Genomic DNA, 19,947 nt, shown 5'->3' on the forward strand with positions numbered 1-19,947 from the left:
TGGGAAGGCCTGGGCAGCCTCCAACTGCCGCATCCTCTGCTCCTGTCCCCACCGGCCAGCCCACACCTGGGGACACCTGACCCAGAAAAGTGAGGTGGAGGAGAATGACGAGGAGAGCAAACGCACCTCCGAGCCCAGGCCTTCTGCGAGGAAGAAGATGCCAGAGAAGCAGCCAATCTAGGAAGAGGCCAGGTGGCCCCCATCTCCCCAGCCTCACAGTGAGCCCTGAGTGGGGGCCACCCTTGAATCTGACCCAGGAAGATGACACAATTCCGGGCAGGGCCAGCCAGGGGCTGGGAGTCCGGGGTGCAGCCAGTCGCTGCCCATTCTGTGGCTCAGTTTCTGCCCCCGTAGGACCGGATACTTGCTGGAGTCCCTGCCAGCCTGACCCTGGGCTGGACAGCGGCCCCCTAACAGGGGTAAGAGCAACTGCAAAATGTGGAGGGTCTAGGGGGTGACCCTAACATCTCCCTGGTGGCCACTGCAGGGGAGCTGAGCAAGGGCTGAGGCTGGGCTCTCAGTGGGCAGGACCCCTGCCAGGCATCCACCAGACCACTGCCTGGGGCCTCCCTCCCTCCCTTCCCGCCTGCCTCTCTCCTCTTCTGCCAGGGACCTGGTGGGGACAGGGCCTGTGCTTGGGATTTAAGAAAGCCACAGCTCCACACCTGCACCGTGCCCCCTCCCACCCCAGGCCAGCCCTGACAGGGAGCAGCCGTCACCCTGTCATCCAATAGAGCCCCCCTTCCAAGGCCAAGGTGAGCACAGCATGGGGTTGGGGGGTGCCCAGGAGGGCTCATGTGGGGAGGCCAGGAGCATGAGTGAGTCATTAGCCCCAGCTCCGTCTTCTTGGGGAGAGAACATACAACTGGGGGTGCCTCCCCCTCCCCTCCTCTGCAATGACAGTTCTTTGTCCCTGTATCTGATGGGTCCTCCTTGGCATCAGCCTCCTGCCCCACCACACAGACCTGTGCACCCTTCAAGTAACTCTGCAAGCCCCTTGAAGGGGCTGCCCTTCTAGTTCCCTTCCTTCAGCCCCGCTCCCCTGCCCAGGGCTCTTATGTGGTTGGGGTCTGGCCCTGCTGGCGGACGGGCCCTTGGAGGAGAAGGGAAGGGACAGCCCAGCTTATGGACTTGGCAGTTCACCCCAGGAAAAATGAGTCCCCTCCCCTGCCGTGGCACCAAAGTGCCCTCTGAGCCCAGTTCCTGGGCTGAATCAGCTTCCAGACTGCACAGCCCGTTCCGGGTCCTGAAGCGCGTTCTCTGAGAACATGCTGTGCCCAGGACCCTGGAGCCCCCAGGAACCCCCAGGGCTGGGCCATGAATGCAACACAGAGAAGCCCAGGGCTGCTCCCAGCCACCTGAGGACATGGCTGCTTGTCCCATCCTGGCAGGGAAGGGCCATGGTGGGCAGTGCCCAGGCATAACACAGCCTCAGCAGCCAGACCGCCCACGGCTCCATTCCACCCCAATTCCACACCAACACTCTCCCAGGAAGGGGGCAGAAGAATGAGGGGAGATGGACCCCATCTCACCATCAGAGAGCTAGGGGCCGCTCCACGGCCCTGCTGAAGGTGGTTTCAGAAATCCTGATTCCAGAGACAGCAGCACCTGGTGAGGAGGACACCCGGGTGCACCTCGGGGAGCTTGGTCCCCTCTAGGGAGGAAATCGATCACAGAGCCCCCCGCCTGGAGGGCACGACGGGTCCCCACTTTACAAGAGGCAGCCGACTGGGGCCTCTGCATCCCCCCCTCGCTCCTACCTTGGTTCACCCATGTTTATGGCCACGTGTCACAGGCATGGGGGGCCGGGCAGTGCGCCCTCACCAGCTAAGCCCAACCAGGTCGGGGCGAGGCAGGTGCTGTTGGGAAGGGCATTTATGAGACCCCAACATTGCATGCACGCCTTGGGGCGCGTTTCCCGCTTGGGCCCACAGGTGTCTGCAGCGGGGATCATGGCCCTATTCTGGGCATCAGACCCTCCCATAAAAGGACAGGGGGCGATGGGGATGGCCCTTTGGTGAGTGCTGGGCCCTGACACCACGGAGAGGAATCACCCCTCCCGGGCAGACCCTCAGGGCTGTCCTTTAACCACTCCCCCCAAGGTCACAGCTCCCACTCCTCCCACTCGGGACCCCAGAACTGCACCAAAGATGTAATGGGGGTCAGTTTTACCCCTGACAACCCCACCGCGTTTATAAGGCAAACGCCAGTGAAGTGGCCAGTGGTTCATAGGAGGCAGACCCTCCCCCGCCGACTCCCACCTGAACCCCCCTCTTCCTCAGAAACACTCCTGGAGGGTCAGACTCCAGCCTGTGGTGCTGGGGACACGTCCCCCAGGAAGCCTCTGGGCTGAGGTAACACCAAGTGCAGAATGGGGTGACCTGGGGCTGTGGTGACCGCGGGTGGGGTGAGCCGGGGGCTGTGGTGACCAGGTGTAGGGTGAGCTGGGGGTGGGGTAACCAGGGCTGGGGTGACCCGGGGTGGGCCAGCATGGGGGGATTTTTGGGGGAGAAGGTCAACAGGGTGGTGAAGGGGTGTGAGTTGGAGCTGCTCAGTGGGCCCAGTTACCAGGAGCCCTGGAGGGTCCCCGAGGGATTTGTACATGGAAAACCTGATTTCCTCTACCTGTGATGGGCAGCTCTGCTCCCGGGTGGCCTTGGCGCTCCTTGGCTGGCTCCCCGGAACTGAAAAGGGCAGCTCTGGGGCACCCGGTCACTGCAGGGGGAGTGCCTGGGCCCCGGGCTGCAGACAGCCCTGCACAGCTGTGCTCTAGGAGGAGTAGGGACAGAGGACCCTTGGTGGACGGGCCTCTCCCAGCCCCCCGCAGCGGTGCCAAGGCTCCAGGAGCCGAGACCTCTTCCTCAGTGTGTGCTGTGCCGCTCGTGATCCTTTTGAAGAGCCCCTCCCCGGCCTCACACCCAGCCAGGCCCACAGTGCACACAAGCACAGGCCCCATTCACGTCTCTGTGAAGCTCGGGGCCTTGTGTCTTTGGGGGCAGCAGCCACAAGATGTGCCTCCGTGGGAACACAGGGAGGGTGGCCCTGGAACAGCGGTGGCTGGGAAAGGTCTTGCCTGCACAGAGGAGCCTGGCCTGGCTGTGTTTGACCCGGTGGAAGCCCCAGGCCCCTAGCTCCCGTTCCTCAGAAAGGCACCTGGGGGCCTGACCAGGGCAGACCTCAAGGTCCAAAGTTCACTGTCTTTGCCAAAAGGCATCTGCATCTTGGTGGCCACTGGGCTGTCATCGGGGCCTTGAGATCCATCCCAAACACAGACACAGGACACTTGAGGAGCAGTGATCAGAACAGCTTAGGGGAGGCTGGGCAGGGTGGGGGCTGACTGTGTGGAGAGGGCAGGTTCTCAGGGAAACAGGGAGGCCTGGCTGCTGGTGGGAGAGAAAACGGGGTGCCCATCTCTACTCATTCGTGGGGCACCTGGGGTCGGGGCCAAGAGGGAGATGCCAGCTGTCCTCCTCCCAGGTAAAAGGATACCCTGGTGGGGGCAGACGCAAGGAGAGGTGGTGAAGCTGCAGACCCCCCACCTGACTCCTGCAAATAAGCCCACCCTCGCCAGCGAGAACTCCAAGGGAGTTTTCCAGCACACCTCTGAACCGGGGCTGCCTCGCAGTCACAGCCAATGAGAGTGGTAATTTGGTCCAGAGAGGAAGCCCCAGGAGCCAGGAAGTATGGGAAGATGGGGGTGGGGAGAGAGACCTGCTCAGGGAATGGCTCCCTCCAACTCCCACCGGCTACTTTTACCCCAGGAGTAACCATGGCCAGGCTCCCACCAGGCCCTGGCAGGCCGTGTCCAGTGCCCACCTGGGGAGAGGAGATGGCTTCCAGTGACATCCCAGACACCCCCTCCAGGTCCCCTGGGCTGCCACCATCACAGCCCGAAGGAAAGGGGCCAGACCCTGGCACAGCCAGCCTAGGGGAGTGCCGGAAGCCTCCAACCCTCCCAGGATGCAGCAAAAAGACCAAAAGAAATGGACTGTCCACAGCCCCATGACATGAGGGAGAGACCACAGGACAGCAGAAGATGAGGCAGGGTGGACCCCTGCAGCTCCAAGCTCCTTCTCCCACTCTTGGGACAGGCATTGCTAATCAATCGCTGTTCTCACCTCACAAGCCAGGCTGGGCCTCAGGGTCATTCTGAACATGGGTGAGGCTTGTCTGCCCTGAGATGGGGCCCTGTCCCTTGCCTGCCAGCACCTGTCTGCAGTGAGGCCTCTGACTTTGAAGCCCCAATGTGGAGGGGAGCCTGGCAGGGCTGGCAAGGCGAGGCCTGTCCATCTGCTCCAAGAAGCCAGTGCTGCTTTTGCCCTGAGGCCCCTCCTGCCTCATAGACCAGAAGCTCACAGCAGCAGCGCCAGCTGCTGGCCTCAGCCCCAGGGCAGCTCATCCTCAGTCACTGAGCACGCTCAGTCACCTCCCTGCTAGGCTCAGGGCACAATCAGGGCACAAGCTCATTGTCTCCACCCTCAACTCCTAGAGGCAATGGGCATGCGGTGGACGGGAGCACGCACGGGGCTGTTGAGCAGGACCTCGGAGGTCAGCAATATCCCACCCTCCTGAGAGGGCACCGGCCTGTACTTGAGATGCACATGCACACCAGCACACGTGGCTGCACACACACATGCACACCCACACACAATTTACACATGCACACACACCAACAAAGTGCACACACAGGCATGCACGCCAACACATATGGGTGTAGAAACACATGCACATGTGCACATACCAAACACAGCAGATACATGCACACAGTGCAAACACAGGCATGCACACCAGTAGTCACAAGATGCACGCACACCCACACACATGGGAGCACAAACGCATGCATACACACCAACACAGTGCACATACATGCACATGCATCAGTGCACACACGCATACTGCCAACAGTGCACACATGCACACACCAGTGCACACATATGTACACACGAGAGCACAAATACATGCATACACACCAACACAGCACACACACACAATGCACACAGGCCAACAGTGCACAAACACGCATGCACACCACAGTGCAGACATAACATACATGCACACCACAGTACACACACATGCAGACACCAACACTGTACACATACATGCACACTAAGTGCACACTGCACACAAACATGCACACACCAACACCTAGCACAAGCACCCGTGCACACACACCAATGCAGTTTGCACAGTGCAAACACATGCATACCAACACATGGGAACAGAAACACGCACACAGCAATACAGCACACAAACATGCACACACGGCAACAGTGCAAACGTGGACACACACCAACACATGGGACACACACAGATGCACAGCAACACATGGGCGCACAAACACCCGAGTACTAGCACAAAGCTGTGCATACCCATGGACACACGTGTGCACACACATGCACACACGGTAATACAGTCTGGATGTCTCCTCCAAGTCTCATGTCGAAATGTGATCCCCAGTGTTGGAGGTGGGGCCTGGTGCGAGATGACTGGATCATGGCGGCAGGTCCCTCACGAATAGCTTAGTGCCAGCCCCTTGGTAATGAGCGAGTCCTCAGTCAGTTCACGTGAGATCTGGTTGTTGAAGAGTCTGGGACCTCCCTCCTCTCTCCCTTTTTTTTTTTTTTTTTTTTTTTTGAGACGGAGTCTCGCTTCGTCACCCAGGCTGGAGTGCAGTGGCGCGATCTCGGCTCACTGCAAGCTCCACCTCCCCGGGTTCACGCCATTCTCCTGCCTCAGCCTCCCATGTAGCCGGAACTACAGGTGCCCGCCACCATGCCCGGCTAATTTTTTTTTTTTTTGTAGTTTTAGCAGAGATGGGGTTTCACCGTGTTAGCCAGGATGGTCTCAATCTCCTGACCTCGTGATCCGCCCATCTCAGCCTCCCAAAGTGCTGGGATTACAGGCGTGAGCCACCATGCCCGGCCGCTTCCACTCTTTCTATGTGATATGCTTGCTCCCACTTTGCCTTCTGCCATGATTGGAAGTTTCCTGAGGCCTCCCCAGGAGCAGAAGGCAGTATGCTTCCCGTACAGCCTGCAGAACCGTGAGCCAACTAAATCTCTTTTCTTCCTCAATCACCCAGTCTCAGGTACTGCTTTACAGCCGTGCAGCAGTGAACACACTAGTCTTCTAGGAGACACTCTTGGTATCTGGCAGCCTGAGTTAACCCCTAATGAGCAGGACACGGGAGAGCAGCCTCGTGCTCCCGGCTGGGCCCCGACCACCACTCTGTCCACCAGAGGTCTGAAGACTCCTCCGCCTCTGCCCCGGGGTCTCAGCAACACGGGCCGTCAGTGCCCGGTGCCACAGCGTCCCGAGGATGCGGCTCTGCAGCCGATAGCCACGTCTCAGGCATCCAGCTGGACCTGGATCTCCTTCCAAGGGACCATGGTGGGTGCTCAGAGCCGGTCCTGATGGCCTTGGGCCCCTCACCCAAGCTCCGCACCCCCTTCTCCTCTGGGGTCTGCCCGCCACCCACAGCCTGGTGTTTGCACGGCACTTGCTCCCTGGAGCCTCCTAGTCTCCTGCCCACGGCAGGCGCTCCTCAGCCTTTGTCTGAATGACTCAGAGGAATGAATGGAACATTCCGGCTGGCTGCGGGGGCGGCTGCATGCAGGCACAGGGCTGCAGCCTGGTGGGGCTCTGAGCCCACGCTCAAACCTGTTTCCTCTACCTGGGGGACAGAGACTGCGCTGGTCCCTGGAACACTGCCCTGGCCAGCGGAGGGTCACATGGGACCTGGAGCCAGTGTCTCCAGATGGGGAGAGCAGGGTGAGCTCGAGCATCCGGGGTCAGAGACCAGCACCACCTGTGCTGTGGCTGAAAAACAGGCGGGCACCTAAGCACCATCCAAAGAGCTCGGTTCCTCCTCTAAGTAACCTGCCCCCACCCCCGAAGTAACCCAGCCCCACTCCAGATCTCAGGGTGTAGGGCTGGGAACAGGACCAGACATGGAGGCCAGGTGACCTCTGCCCAGGGTCCCCATTCCCCATGCACAGTGAGTGCAGCGGTGACCAGCAGTGGAGGTGGAAGCCAGCCCTTCCCTTGGAGCCCCCCAGGCCAGAACAGGACAGCAGGCCTTTCCGAAAGGACTCCCCTCCCTGCAGCTCTGAGTGGCACCCAGCAGGAAAAGCAGCTCACACAGCAACCTCTAGGCAGCAAGACCGTGAGGCCACATTGCCTCCAGGGAGCAGGACCCAGAGCGCCCCCACCCCAGGGCACCAGCACTGGGTTATTCCGGGATTTCACAGTGCTGCGAACTCTGCAGAACAAAATCCGCGGCAGCTGCCTGCACGCTGAACGGAGGTGGCGCAATCTGCCCGATGAATCGGACTAATTACACAGAAGCCACACGGGTTTTGCTTCCTCCAGGAAAACTGCTTTCTCTCTTTAATATTCAGTATCCTCTTGTCACAGCCTGTAAGCCTCGCTCAAATTAGGGTGCAGCTGCAACCCAAACCCAAAATAAAATGCCCAAGCACGCGACGGGTACACACGCGGCTCCAGATCCACCGGCCCTGCCTGCCTCCTCTCCACAGCCCGGCTGCTAGCAGGCGAAGAAGTCAGGGAAGATGCTTTCCACCTCGTCTTTCAGGGCCAGGCCTGCACAGTCCACATCCAGGCTCCACGGCTCCAGAGGGCTGTCCTGGAGCTCCTGGGGGCCAGGCTCAGGGTCCCCTAGGAAGCTTGGCTCTCCCTGATCCAGTGGACTGCTCTCAGCTGGAGCCCATGCAGGGCCACTGCCTCCTCGGCCCTCCAGGGACCCTGGAAGCAAGCAGGACACATCAGCAGGGCAGGCAGGTGCTCTGGGAGCCTGAGGCAGACAGGTGGGGTCAGAGGAGCAGAGCTCCCACCTCAGCCCATCTGCCCTGCCCTGTCCCTGCTACGCAGAGGCTGTGATGAAGTAGGTGAGCTCATACCTGGCGGCCCCAGACCCAGGACACCTGTTGGACCAGAACCAGGAAGGTGCTCCCCAACACTAAATCCTAAATGGAACGGACACACGCCGTATCACAGGGCCATACACCTTTGCCGGCCAGCACGGGCTAGACCAGGGGCCTCACTGACACGAGGTCGAGAAGAAGAATATAGGGCTCCACACACCGCCAGCTCTCACGCAGGGTCGTCCACACCACATTCACTCACACTCTCACATATCACCTATGACACTCAATGCTAGACACTGCCCAATAGCACCAACGGAGAAGAAAACGGGGGTTCACAGACCCTGGGACCCCGCGTCACACACGCTGGGTCTGAGTCCCAATTCCCCAGCTCATGTCAGGTGCTGAGGCAGGGGGACCAGCCCCGGACCCAGGGCCCCACTCACCCGGCCACCAGCTGGGACCGGCAGTCAGCAGGAAGGACGTCCCATCCTCCATATCAGACCCCAACACAGACCTGAGGAAGGGCAAGAAGCCCTTCCTTAGTGGCCACAAGTGGACCCAGGCCTTGAAGCCCAAGGAAACATTTGGGTCCCAAGTCCTGCAAAGGCAGCTTGAAATGCAAAGATCTAGACACCACTCCTGACGGGCTCCACCCTGCCCAGTGGGGAGAAGTGCAGAAGCCACCACCGCTGAGGACACCGGTCAGCGGCTCTCCCAGGTCCCGATCCGCCCTGCAGAGCATCTCTGCCGGTTTCTCTCCAGCCGCAGTCTTGCTCATCTTGTCCCCTCCCTCCCCCTCCCCTCCCCCTCCCACACCCCAGCTGGTATGTGCTCAGGAAACACAAACTCATTTTACTATCAGCCAAAACAAATGACAATTAGGAAGACAAAAGTGTTTCCAGAAACACACATTAGAAAGCCACACGGCAAGGCTGGCTGGTCCCGTCCTGGGCTGTGGCCTTGGCCTCCCTCCCACAGGAACAAAGGAAGCAGGAACAGAAGCTTCCAGATGCCAAGAAAGGGGGCCTAGGCAGGACTGGAAGGTAGGGCAGGCTCACACACACATGCTCGCTCTTGCACACACAGGCGTGCACACCGCCTGGGCACTCACCTGGCCTCCTGCACGGGCATGGGGGCCTCCTCAGCTGGCTCCCCCAGAGGTACAGCCCCCATGGCCAGGGGCCCAGCCTGGCCCAGCCAGCCAGGGGCCTCCCCACTCATCATAGGCAAGGTCTGCTGCTGCGAGAACGGAGGCCAGGACAGGGGTGGCCTCACAGCCTTAGGAAGACTCGGGCCTGGGGGCCACGGCACCAGGCTGGAAGGTTCTGGGAGAGAAGTCAGATGCGGGTCAAACTTCCCTGCCCGGCCCCACAGGCTTCCCCCGAGGACCTCGCAACTCAAGGGTTCGGTCCACTAACGCTGACCGAGTACCTGCTGCTGCCTGCACCCTGCAGCAGGGAGACGCGAGAGGAAGCTCAGAAGCGGGTGGCAGAAGGGTAAACGGGGAGAAGATGAACACCCAGAGGTGGGATGCCCAACACCTGGGGGCCAAGGGCCTCCTAGAGTGGGTGCTGGCTTGGCCAGCTGCAAGGGGCTTGGATCTGGGGACCCTCTCAGCGCTGCCTCCCAGACCTCAAGCTCTACCCTCAGACCTGTTCCCTCCCCACGTGCCGGGCTGATGGGTTTCTGGAGTGCCCTGATGACCCCAGTTCTGCCACCAGCCCTGCTAACTGCATGACTGTTCCCGGCCACAGCCTCACTCACGGGGAGCCAAAAGGCACAGCCCTGCCTCTCATGGCACCTGGCGACTTCCAGACACTGGCACAGTGGGGGCCGAGGGGAACTCGGTCAACAGAGACGCCCTGCAGGGCCACCCACAGAGGGACCAGAGCTCAGCTGTGGGTGGCATTAGGGACAAAGGCCCCGGGTGGCAGAGGGAACAGCTGGGAGACCTCGGGTCCCTGGCTCACCCCAATTACAGTTCCTGCCATGGGCAGGCAGCATAGGCGGAGGAGCATATGGGGTACCCTGGGGAAAACAGATCTCTGGCCGCATCCAAAACACACCAGCCACAGGCAGGTGGAGGAAGCAGGGCCACAAAGCTGAACAGAGCAGCCAGGAAGGGGCCGAGTCACTGCATCCCCACAGTTCCCACAGACCCAGAGACCCAGGACAGGACCAAGTCCCTCTAAGTCCCTACACTTCCCGCAGGCCCACGGACCCAGAGAGTGACCAGGATGGGGCCAAGTCACTCTACATCCCCATGCTTCCCAGCAAACCCAGGGACCCAGGGAGGAGGAGGTCAGGCCCTCCCTTCCCTGGAGCACAGGGAGATCCCAGGAGGAGACAGGATGGAGGGAACAGCCCCAGGGTGGCCTCTGGCCCGGATTCTCCCTCCCCAGAGCACACATCCTCCTTCGCACAAAAAGAAGGCACAGCCCAGGGGCCTTGAATCGAGCTCAGCCCTCAACACGTGAGTTTCTCACCAACCCAAGAGCCTGGGAAAACTTTGAATTCCTGTTTGCAAACAGCCCCCGCTGTTCTTAGGACTAAAGCACAGCCTGGCCGGGCTCCCCAGGACAAGGGCACCCCACACACACACCCAGGACTCACCTGAGAAAGGAGGTGGCCCACCCCGCACCTGGCACAGCCCCGACAGCACCTCACACTTGTCTGTGCCCAGGGACGTGCAGCTCGGAGGGTCCCAATGCCTGGAGGACGCAAGGACGTGGGGCAGGGGCTCTGGGCTGGCCGATGCCGGATCCCGGGACCAAGGACTTTCCAGAAACGCCTTCACATCTGGAGTTCTAAAAGGAGCAACGTGACGAGGATCCTGGGTCTACCCCCAGCCCCCCGGAGAGCTGCCCCACCTACCTACCTCAGGAGCAGAGAACTGGACCCGTCCCCAGGACACCCCAGGCACCACCTACCACCAAGCCAGCCTCTGCCCAGGGGCCCTGGGCCAGCCAAGCTCCACAGCCGCCTGCCCAATTTCCCTCTGCCCAACTCCCCTGGTTCTAGATTCTTCCACAGCTAATTAGCCACCAGCCCCATGCCCCAGCCCACTGTGGGGTAAAATGGGTACATTTAAATAAAAAATGCAGATAGTCCTTTAACCTGGGAAGCTGCCATTCTGAAAAGAACCAAATTATCTTGACTTCAGAAAACTCCATTCCTGAAGCTGCCCGTGGGGTGGAGGACGACACCTCACTGAGCACCTGCAAATCCCCCACACACAGGCGCAAAAAAGACTCCTCCCAGGCACCTCCCACCTCCACGCCAGCCCAGGCCCTCAATTCTGCTGACCGTGCTCCCCTCTGGAGCTCGCCTGTGTTGGTCACCTCACGCTTGGCCACCTGAGTCAGCAGGGCCCTGGGCAGGTCACCATGTGTGGAGGCCAAGTTGGGCCTCTAGGCCACACCCTCCCGAGGACACACCAGGGGCTTTGGGTCTGCTGCTCCCAGGGTTACCCGGCCCTGCAGAGCAGCCCCAGCAGACACTAACCGAGTCCCGCCAGACGCTCCCGTCCCAGAGTCTGGCACGCCTGCTGGAATCTGACTCGACAGCGTCAACTGTAAGACGTCCTCCTGCAACGAGTGCCACATTTCCTTGGAAGAAGCAAGCATCTGAAATTTAAATAAACAAGTAAAACAAAGACAGAGAGTCAACTGGGAAACCCAAGAAACTGTGGCCAGACTGCTACCCCGGGGCCTGGAGGATCGCTGTGAGCTCGGTCCCTGCTTGGGACTTGGGGGCGAGGGTACAGGCTGACGATGAGACTGAGGTTCTACCCCAAAAAGACCCCACCATTCCTGAATCAGGCTGTGCATACCTAGGGCCTCACTGCAAATGCTGGGACCCCTGACCTCACAGATGACAACACTGTTTCATTCCCCAAGCAGGTCCTCAACCCCAGCACTCACGGACTCAGCCAGAGCCCCCAGGGCCTTGGAGAGGGGACAGGAGCCTCTCTTGGGGACGTGCAGAGAAATGATCTAGGGGGTGCTCAGCCAGGGAGGATCAGGGGACCCCAACTCTCTCCCAAATTGGCACAGAGCATCTGAGTCACCCATCAATGCACAGAACTCAGTGGCACAAGAGGACTGGAAAAGAAGGCTTGCTCCTTCCTAGGGAAGGAATAACAACAGGTAAGACTTGAACGAATCAGGAAGGGCCCTGCCGAAAACGTGACCTGCTCTAGTGGTGGAGACCAGGAGGCTGAGGGAGACAGGCATGACAGGGGACGCGCTGCCTGCAGAGTGGTGAGATGTCCCATCACCATGATGCCAGAGGACGGATGGCGACTACCCTTACAACTCACAGCATGCTGCTCCTGGCCGGGCCCCAGGGCGCTGGCAAGCCGCAGAAACTGCACAGACATCTCCAGGACTGAGGCCATGTCCTCTCGCCGGCCATCAAACTGGGGCAGCAGGGCCCGCAGACGCTCACAGCTCAACGAGATCCGCTTCCTGGTTCCGGTCAAGAAACAAACATCTCTGGGAGTATCTCTGGGTCCTCCTGGCCTCCCCCAGAAGGGACAGCAACCACTAGAACCTACCAGAGAGACTGGGGGCTTGCCAGGCAGACGGGGTTACAAGACAACTGAGAGCTGCCCCCGGGGGCAGAGTGGGCTAGCTGTCCCCGTGGTCTGAAGCCCCACGATCCACATCAGAGCACAGCCTGGGCCTGACCCCTGGGCCCTGGCCACAGGCTGTCCAGCCCAGGCCCAAACCATGGCTGTTCTGCGGTGTGGAGAGGACAGGGAGGGTCAGAGGCAGTCAGAAGTGCAGAGGGTCACAGGTGCACAGCCTCACGAGCCCAAGGCTTCAGGGCAAAGAGGGGCTGCGGGATGTCCCCCATGGTGGCTTTTCTGGTTTACTTGGAGATGTGCAGTATGTCCTTCCACTGGGCACAGGCCACAAGCCCCTCCCGGCTGCCTGACACCTGGTGGCAGCCACAAACCTAATCTCACGCGCTCCACCCCTTTACAGCGCCCCGACCTCTGGGAGGCACCGCCACTCACCTGCGCTCCCTCTCACTGATCACGTTCCGCCGAAGGCAGGAGCTGGGACCCTCGGCCACCGTAGGGGCCTTGGGCTGGCCCGAGCCCTGGGCCGAGTCCTCGCAGCAGGAGAGGGCACCAGACAGGGAGGAGCCGCTGCCGAGAAAGCCAGGAACACCAGGTCCTGAGAACCCCAGAAAAGACCACCAGGAGTCCCAGATGCCAGAATGGGGGTCTTTGGGATGCGGGTGGAGGCCAAGACCTGGGTCACGTAGGGACACGACCCGGCCCTCTCTGCACCCCTTCCCCTCCCCCAGGGTCCAGGGTTCTGCCCCAGGAGAGCCAAGAAGAGTGGAGCCCGGCAACTTGCAGAAGCACCCCTGGGTACAGGGCTTGGGCCCCCACACCCCTGGCCCCCAGCCCAATTCCTCACTTGCATCCCCTGACAGTGGGGACTCCGGAGACCTCCGGGTCGGGCTCGGAGCACCGGGACGCCATGAACTCGCAGCTGCGGAGCGACCCCACGCGCACGGCCCCTTCCGCAGGCAGCCCCGCCCCCTCACGTGTGCTCTGCCCACCTGCCACGTGCTTTCCACCCAGCCCGCCTCCACCCCCACTCGCAGTCCGCCCATAGCGCATGCGCTCTGGCCCTCCCCACGCATCCAGCCCGGGGCCCATGTGACCCGCGTGCCTGCAAAGATGCTGGAAAGGGACTCGGAGGATCCACCCACTCCGTGCCCCCTCGGTACGCCAGGGGAAGGGCCCCAGCCCAGGTGGCCTTGCCTCCGCCCTTACCTTCCCGGGGGTCGTCTTGGTTCCTACTTATCCGGGGCTCTCGTTGCCCCTGGGCACTTTGGAGAGGCGGGCCCTGCCCTTAGGAGCCCAGCCCGTGGTGGGAGTGGGAGAGCTGGGCTGAGGTTTAGCCCAGGCCTGGGGGACCCAGGGACACAGGGACGGGGAAGGGTACCCACCTGTCCCCCAGTCGCCCACGCCTGCCTTTCCCCCCCAAATCTAGTGCCCTTGCGGGTACTGCGCCTCAGGAGAGGGTCACCATCCACCCTGCTGGGTCGCCCAGAGCCAGGGGCATCCTGTCCCCACCCCCAGGCCACCATCGTCCGCGCTCTTCCTCCCGCTCAGCTCTGCCGGGCACCCTCAGAGCCGTCTGTCCCTTCCCCTGGCCCTGTCCAGGCACCGCCCCCGCTTCGTGCCCTGGGGCCCCAGCTCGACCCCTCATACTATCAGCAGGTTTCTGCGGGGTCGCGGGGTCCTCCCCATCCAAGCCCAGAAAGCTCTGGCGCCAGGTCTCTTTTCACCTCCTCGCTGAATTCCAGGAGCCGCCCTGCGCTGGGCTTGAGTCCCCCGGTAAATACTTTTGGGGGGATGACAGAGGGAAGGGGGAGGTGGAGACTTCCTCTTTCACGGAGGTGGGGGTGGCCCTCAGGGAAGCAGAAGGGACAAGGGTGGGGGGTGAGGCTGGACTGTCGGGAGGACATCCTTGGCTGGGCTTGTGCTGAGGTCTGTAGCTAGAGGAGGTGGGGTGGGTGGCAGGGCTGGTGCTGAGGTCCGTAGCTAGAGGAGGTGGGGTGGGTGGCAGGGGCTCTTTTCCCGAGAGGGGCAGCAAGTAGGAGCCCGGGCAGGTGCCACCACATAGGGGGCGTCTGCCCAGGGTGCCCCAGTCTCCGGTGGAGAAGGCGTGGCTCTGGGCCTCAGGCTGACATTCTGAACTTTGGGCCAAAGATGTGCGAAGGGTGTTTGGAGCAGAGGGAGGTTATGTAATATAAGGTTGTTTCTCCATCCCTGCTCGGCCCAGCCACCGCTGCAGGTCAGACATGGAGAGGAAGGCAAAAGCTCTCAGGGACCGGGGCCCTCTCCCAGCCCTGCCCCTGGCCAGGGAGGGCTGGACGGGCTGGCGATCTGGGGCTCCTCAGTGGCAGAGGGGGCCAAGTTTTTGGTTCCCTAAAGCCCTCGGAATGTCATTGAACCTGTGAGTCTTCTGCCACTGACAACCCGTGTAATTACTGCTAATTAATCACAGATGCAGACGGTGCGCACTCTCAGTGGCCATTTTTCTGCGTTCCCCAGGCAGGAGGGTGTTAGCAGAAAGGCCACCATCTTGCCCTGGCTGCGCCCGCCCAGGGGTGGTGGGACCTCAGCAGCAGCACCAGCCTCTCTAGGGACCTGAGGAAAAACCCCCAAGATGCCCACAAGCTGTGTGGTGGGGGCACAGGCTGAACCTCTGTTGGGGGCTTAGGAGCATCCTAGACCTCCCTGAGTGTTCCCCACCCCCACCCCAAAAGCATCCGTGTTCAGCTGGCTGCCTCCTAGAGAAACAGGGAAGGACACTCTGAGAGACACTGGGGAGGCCAGGGACCACGAAGTACATGCCATGCGCCCTCCCAATGGACCTGGCCCTCCCCCTGCCCCTCGTGGGCACAGTCCTGGCTTAGTGAGGGGCCTGGTCCGCACTGCAAACCAACAAAGGTCTGGGGACAGAAATCGCAGTTCTCCAGAGCTCTCTGTGTGAGGCCATCTGAGCCGGGGTGACTCATGTGCAACAGTGTGAGCACGTGCACGGGAAAGGGGGCCTGCAGGGGGACCCTCTGCTTCCCTGTCATTGGGCTGCAGCATCTTAAGTTGGGACCCCTCCTCACCGGTCTAAAGGTGCTGTGCATGCCGTGCGGGTGAGAGCACAGGGCGGGATGCCCTCATCCCCCTCCCCCAGGCCAAGCTCAGGTTGTGGTGCCCACTGACAGATGCCGCAGCCTGCGGGGGTGGGGGGGTTGGGGGAGTGGGGGAGAGTCATCTTGAATCTGGCTTGTCTTGAGTGACCAGTGTTGACCAGGGCAGAGCAGCAGAGCAGGGAGGTGGTGACGGTGCCTGGGCTCGGCGGCCAGATGCTGGCGGTCAGAGCAGCGCATGTGCCCTGCTGCCTGCAAAGGACCCAGAGCCCCCCAAGCCGCTGCCTACCACGGAGCCTTCCCAGGGATGTAGGGCCGGGTGGCGGCGCGGTTGGGCTTTTCTAGCCATTAACGAACCCCGTTCTGTTCTTCGGAGTTTTGAGGGCTCAGAGGGCCGCAGTGGGAGCGGGTCCCTGGACCCTCACCCTCCCTACCGCCAACCCCCGTCCCAGCCCGGGCCAGAGCCGCCGCGGGTCCCGGCGCGGCCGGCAGGGGGCGCGCGCGGACAGACGCCCGCACCCGACCCTGGGACTGGCGTTTTTTCCTTGCTAATCTGCGAGGAAAAAAAAAAAATGTTTTTCAGGGCAAAGCGAGGGAAGAAGGTGGTGGCTCCCACTCGGTTCTCCCTCGGGTCGGGTCCGAGCTGCCGGGCCGCATGCCGCTCCCCGACGGGGCGCGTAGCCCAGGGGGCGTCTACCGGGAGGCGCGCGGCGGGGGCTACACCAACCGGACCTTCGAGTTCGACGACGGCCGATGCGCCACCAGGTACGGTCTGCTGCGCCCTCCCCACGCGGGGAGACCCCCGTCTAACCTAAGACCCCCAAGTTCCCCCTCAGGCGCCCGCACCCTGCAGGACCCGCCGTTCCCAGGGCCATCCAACTTCCGCAGGACCCGCGAGTGCCCTCCCAACCACCTGGGGGAACAGGGGCGCCCCTCAGGGTGGGCCTCGCTTTCTCTAACAAATAGCAGGTGCCCAGGCAGCAGCGTCCGTCCTCATCTGTCCTCCACCTGGTAAGAAGCTGGGGGGAGCGGCCGTGGCTAGATGGGGTCCTGAGCACCTCCCAGGTGGGGGGAGTGGCAGGGAGGTTGGGGGCGGTGCAGGGCCTTCCACACCCTCAGCCCCGTCCCCTACACCAGCGTGGGGAGGAAGGTTCCATCCCTCTGGTGTGGCGTGGCAGTGCTTGGTCAGGGTGGGGTGCCCGGCAAGGTTACCCCACACAGTAGGGGGTGTCCAGGGCGACCTTCCGAAGAACAGCCCCCAGTGGGAAGTGGGTTAAGTGGCTGTCAGATGAGGGCGGGGTCCTGGGTTCTGGTCACTCCTCTCTCCCTTCTGGCCCACCTGGGAGGAGAGGGTCAGTTGAGAAGGGCATTCAGGTGACCTGGAGCCAGCTGTTCCCTGTCCTGGGATGCCACATGGCTCCCGCCTACCCAGTGACCAGTGCAGAGGCACGGTCCAGCAGCCGAGTGGGACGGTCCTGAGCGGAGGTGGCCCCAGGGTCCTGGTTCCCCGTCCTCTCGTGCCTCCCTCAGCCGTTAAAAAACAGGCAGGTCTGCCCCTCCCCCTGTGCCCAGAGCCAGACTCCAGGGGACCCTGGGCAGAGCCGGTCGCTGTCTTGGGTGAGCCCCTCCCCAGCAGAACAGAGCCGTTTCTTCTGGATTCTGCCCAGTGTCAGGCTGTCCTGAGGCCAGAAAAGGGAGTGGAAGAGCATACCTGAGAGCGGGAGGCCTGGTGCTGCTGCCCGTCTGTTCTGTGGGACTCAGTTTCCCCATGTGTAAATGAGGGGGTGGGGTGGATAGTCTTTAAGCGCTGCCTCTGGTGAAGGACCAGGCTGGAGAGGAGGTTCCCAGCATCAAAAGGCAGGCACAGCACCCGCCTCGCACCCGGGGGAGTCTGGGATACAGCGTGGGTGAGGAGCAGGTGCTCTGAGGGTGGACAGTGACTTGACAATGTCCTTGGGAAGTGGGCACAGCCTGGATGTGCTCTGAGGGGGCATCCGGGGGATGCCTGTCAGGCATGGAGAAAATGACCCCAAGGGGGTCCTGGATAGTCCTTGTCTTTGTGGGCTGGCTGGCCGCTACCATCTCCCGCCCCGGCCTAGTGTTGCCCTCTCTGGCCATTAGTACCTGCCATGCTGGGCCTGACTTTTTCTAGAAGACACGACAGGACTGTGTCCTCAGGGTCTGGCCTTTAGCTCCAGGCCTCATCCGCTGGGTCCTTCCAGACACCTGTGTCTCCCAACTGGCCCTGCCCACCCACCCGGGACAGCTCCTCCTCCCGCTGGACTGAGCTGACCTCCGTGGCAACAGAGATTCCCTATCACCCTGCAGGCGGAGCAGCTGCCAGCACTGGGGGGATGTCAGGCGGGCCAGGTGAGAGCCTTCCAGGGAGAGTCAGGCGTGGGGAGGGAGCAGGACCTGGGCTTGGCTGGGCTCGGAAGGGAGCTAAGCTCCAGGTGAGGCCAAGGCTTGCGGCCCAGGCAGGTGGCTTCAGCTGCAGAAAAAAGAACCTTCGTGCCGCCTGGTGGTGGGGGAGCTCCACGGGGCAGGTTTCCGCACCAGCTCTCAGGCAGGGAGGGGGGCGCCAGGCAGCAGCGTGGTCAGAACCCGGGCCCTGGAGTCCATTGGCCTTGGTGCCAGGCCTTGAGCAGGCCTCTGTCTTTCCTGGGTGCTGGAGGATGCCAGCCTTGGTGCTGTGGTTCAGAGAGGGCAGGAGGTGCTGGGACACCCCACCCCACACCAGTGCCCCAGCTCAAACCCCCAGCTCCGTGCTAGTGGCGTCCCAGAGTCAGCCCCGAGGCCGCTAGGCCGGAAAGTGGGCTCCAGAGAGGAGCTCCTGGCCCTCCAGATGGCAGGGATCTTCACCAGCCTCTGGCCCGCTTTCTGGCCTCCAGGCGCCCTGCTCCCACCCCCATGCCATGGAGTCCCAGGCCCTCAGCTGTCTCCCTACAGGCCCTGGGGATGACAGCTGTTATAGGAGAGGGAGGGGCAGTGGCCCTGGTGGCCCCAGAGCTGGCAAGTGGCCACCCCCTGCCCAGCACACTTTGCATCAGAGCCCTGGCCAGGCCTTTTCCTGGAAATACCAGTTCCCAGCAGCCCTGCTCCAGGGTGGGCCTGGGACCCTCTAGGCCCTGAGGGGATCGGGCCCTGGCATCCTGCCAGGGTAAATGCTTGGCCCAAGGTCCTGGCCCGCCTTCCAGGCCCATATTAGGGAGCAGTGCCTTCAGCAGCAGGAAGTAGCTCAGAGCCCATGGGAAAGGTTTGAAGGCCCAAGGTACCGCCCAGCACTGGCCGGCAGGAGGTACGGCTCGGGCCACGGGGAACTCAGGGGTCTGCTGTGGCCCTGGAGTGGCCACAGTAGCAGCTCAGGAAGCTACAGAGGTGAGTGAGAAGGGAGCGAGCGGGGTCCCCACAGGGGCCTCTGCTTCTGTTCCTGTGGCTGGCCTGTGCGTGGCCTGTGTCCTTGCACCCGGCAGCCTCCAAGTGTGCTGGTCTGATTCACCCACCGCACGGGGAGCTCTAGAGTAATACAGAAAATTACTTGGGATAAGCCTAGCGTGGCAGCAGCGGGACCTTGCTGTGGGGCCGTCTCATGCCCTCGGAGGGTGTTGGGGGGCATCTCAGGCTCTCCCCTGAGGCTTTGTGTCCTGCTTCCCAGAGATGCCAGCTTGCAGGCTTTGCCGCCGGTGCCACCGGCCCTGGGAGGGGTGGCACTTCTGTGTCTCCCACAAACAATCCCAGGTCTCTCTGCAACAGGAAAGTTTATCCAAGTGTGTCCCAGCCCTGCATGGGTGCGGGGCACTGAACGGGTATCGTGTACCCAAACACAAGTGCTGTGTGTGCCGGTGAACCTGGGTGCGCCGTGAGCCAGGCACGCACACCCTGGGCACGTGTGTGAGAGCTGGAGGAGGATGTGTGGGGCCCGCCAGCCCGCTTGCGTGACCTCGAAGTCACCAGTCATGAGTCTGGGGAAAGGCAGGCTGGACTCGGCATGCCCGTGCCAGGTGGCTGGGTGCCAATGCCTGGTTAAATGGGCATCTTTCAAAGGTGTCTTGGGACCTCTCCCAGCTGTGTGTGTGGGTAAAGCCACCCGTGTTCACCCAGACCCGCTTCCATCTGTGGAACTTGGAAGTGAGCCAGCGGGGCTGGAACTGAGGCCAGGCTGCGATTGGCCCAGGGAGGTGAGACCAGTACTAGTAACTGGCAAGTGTAAAAGGTTTGCAGGGGACAGTGGCAGGGCAGAGGCCGCGAGCTTCCTGGGGTAGGTCCCTGGGAAGGCCCTCCTCGAGAGGGGGCCTCCAGCTGCTCCCTAGGTCGGGGCGGAAGGTGAGGAGGTGGGAGAGGACGGTAGCCTCGCTGGAGCAGAGATGGGGGCATCAGGAGA

At 61.9% G+C, this 19,947-nt stretch overlaps 2 protein-coding genes and 1 long non-coding RNA gene across 3 annotated transcripts in view; 1 reads left to right on the forward strand and 2 right to left on the reverse strand.

Moving 5' to 3' along the window:
- Positions 1-7,356: 7,356 nt before the first annotated feature.
- Positions 7,357-15,929, reverse strand: SOHLH1 (spermatogenesis and oogenesis specific basic helix-loop-helix 1). The gene is made up of 8 exons (XM_008005672.3): positions 13,322-15,929; positions 12,910-13,044; positions 12,208-12,355; positions 11,391-11,512; positions 10,500-10,693; positions 8,998-9,211; positions 8,330-8,400; positions 7,357-7,764 (listed from the first exon to the last, which is right to left on the reverse strand). Exons 1-8 carry the CDS (start codon positions 13,564-13,566, stop codon positions 7,547-7,549), a joined length of 1,347 nt encoding a protein of 448 aa, XP_008003863.3. The 5' UTR covers positions 13,567-15,929; the 3' UTR covers positions 7,357-7,546.
- A 292-nt stretch (positions 15,930-16,221) lies between these two features.
- Positions 16,222-19,947, forward strand: part of KCNT1 (potassium sodium-activated channel subfamily T member 1) — a 92,276-nt gene continuing 88,550 nt past the window's right edge. The window contains exon 1 of the mRNA XM_073022092.1: positions 16,222-16,331. Coding sequence (XP_072878193.1) covers positions 16,222-16,331 — 110 coding nt within the window. The remainder of the gene's footprint in view (positions 16,332-19,947) is intronic.
- Positions 16,547-17,793, reverse strand: LOC140713101 (uncharacterized). The gene is made up of 3 exons (XR_012094955.1): positions 17,691-17,793; positions 17,278-17,395; positions 16,547-16,905 (listed from the first exon to the last, which is right to left on the reverse strand). It is a non-coding gene; the product is annotated as an uncharacterized lncRNA (long non-coding RNA).

The sequence above is a fragment of the Chlorocebus sabaeus genome, chromosome 12 (assembly GCF_047675955.1).
Source record: "Chlorocebus sabaeus isolate Y175 chromosome 12, mChlSab1.0.hap1, whole genome shotgun sequence".
Taxonomy (NCBI): Eukaryota; Metazoa; Chordata; class Mammalia; order Primates; family Cercopithecidae; genus Chlorocebus; species Chlorocebus sabaeus.

Excerpts from the sequence above, each read along its gene's own strand:
- SOHLH1 (XM_008005672.3), bottom strand. The coding sequence starts at position 13,566 with ATGGGCCCCGGGCTGGATGCGTGGGGAGGGCCAGAGCGCATGCGCTAT. Across the intron at positions 11,513-12,207 it reads CCGGCCAGGAGCAGCATGCT|ATGCTTGCTTCTTCCAAGGA; the intron begins GTGAGTTGTAAG and ends TTTAAATTTCAG. Across the intron at positions 7,765-8,329 it reads CGGTCCCAGCTGGTGGCCGG|GGTCCCTGGAGGGCCGAGGA; the intron begins GTGAGTGGGGCC and ends GCTTGCTTCCAG.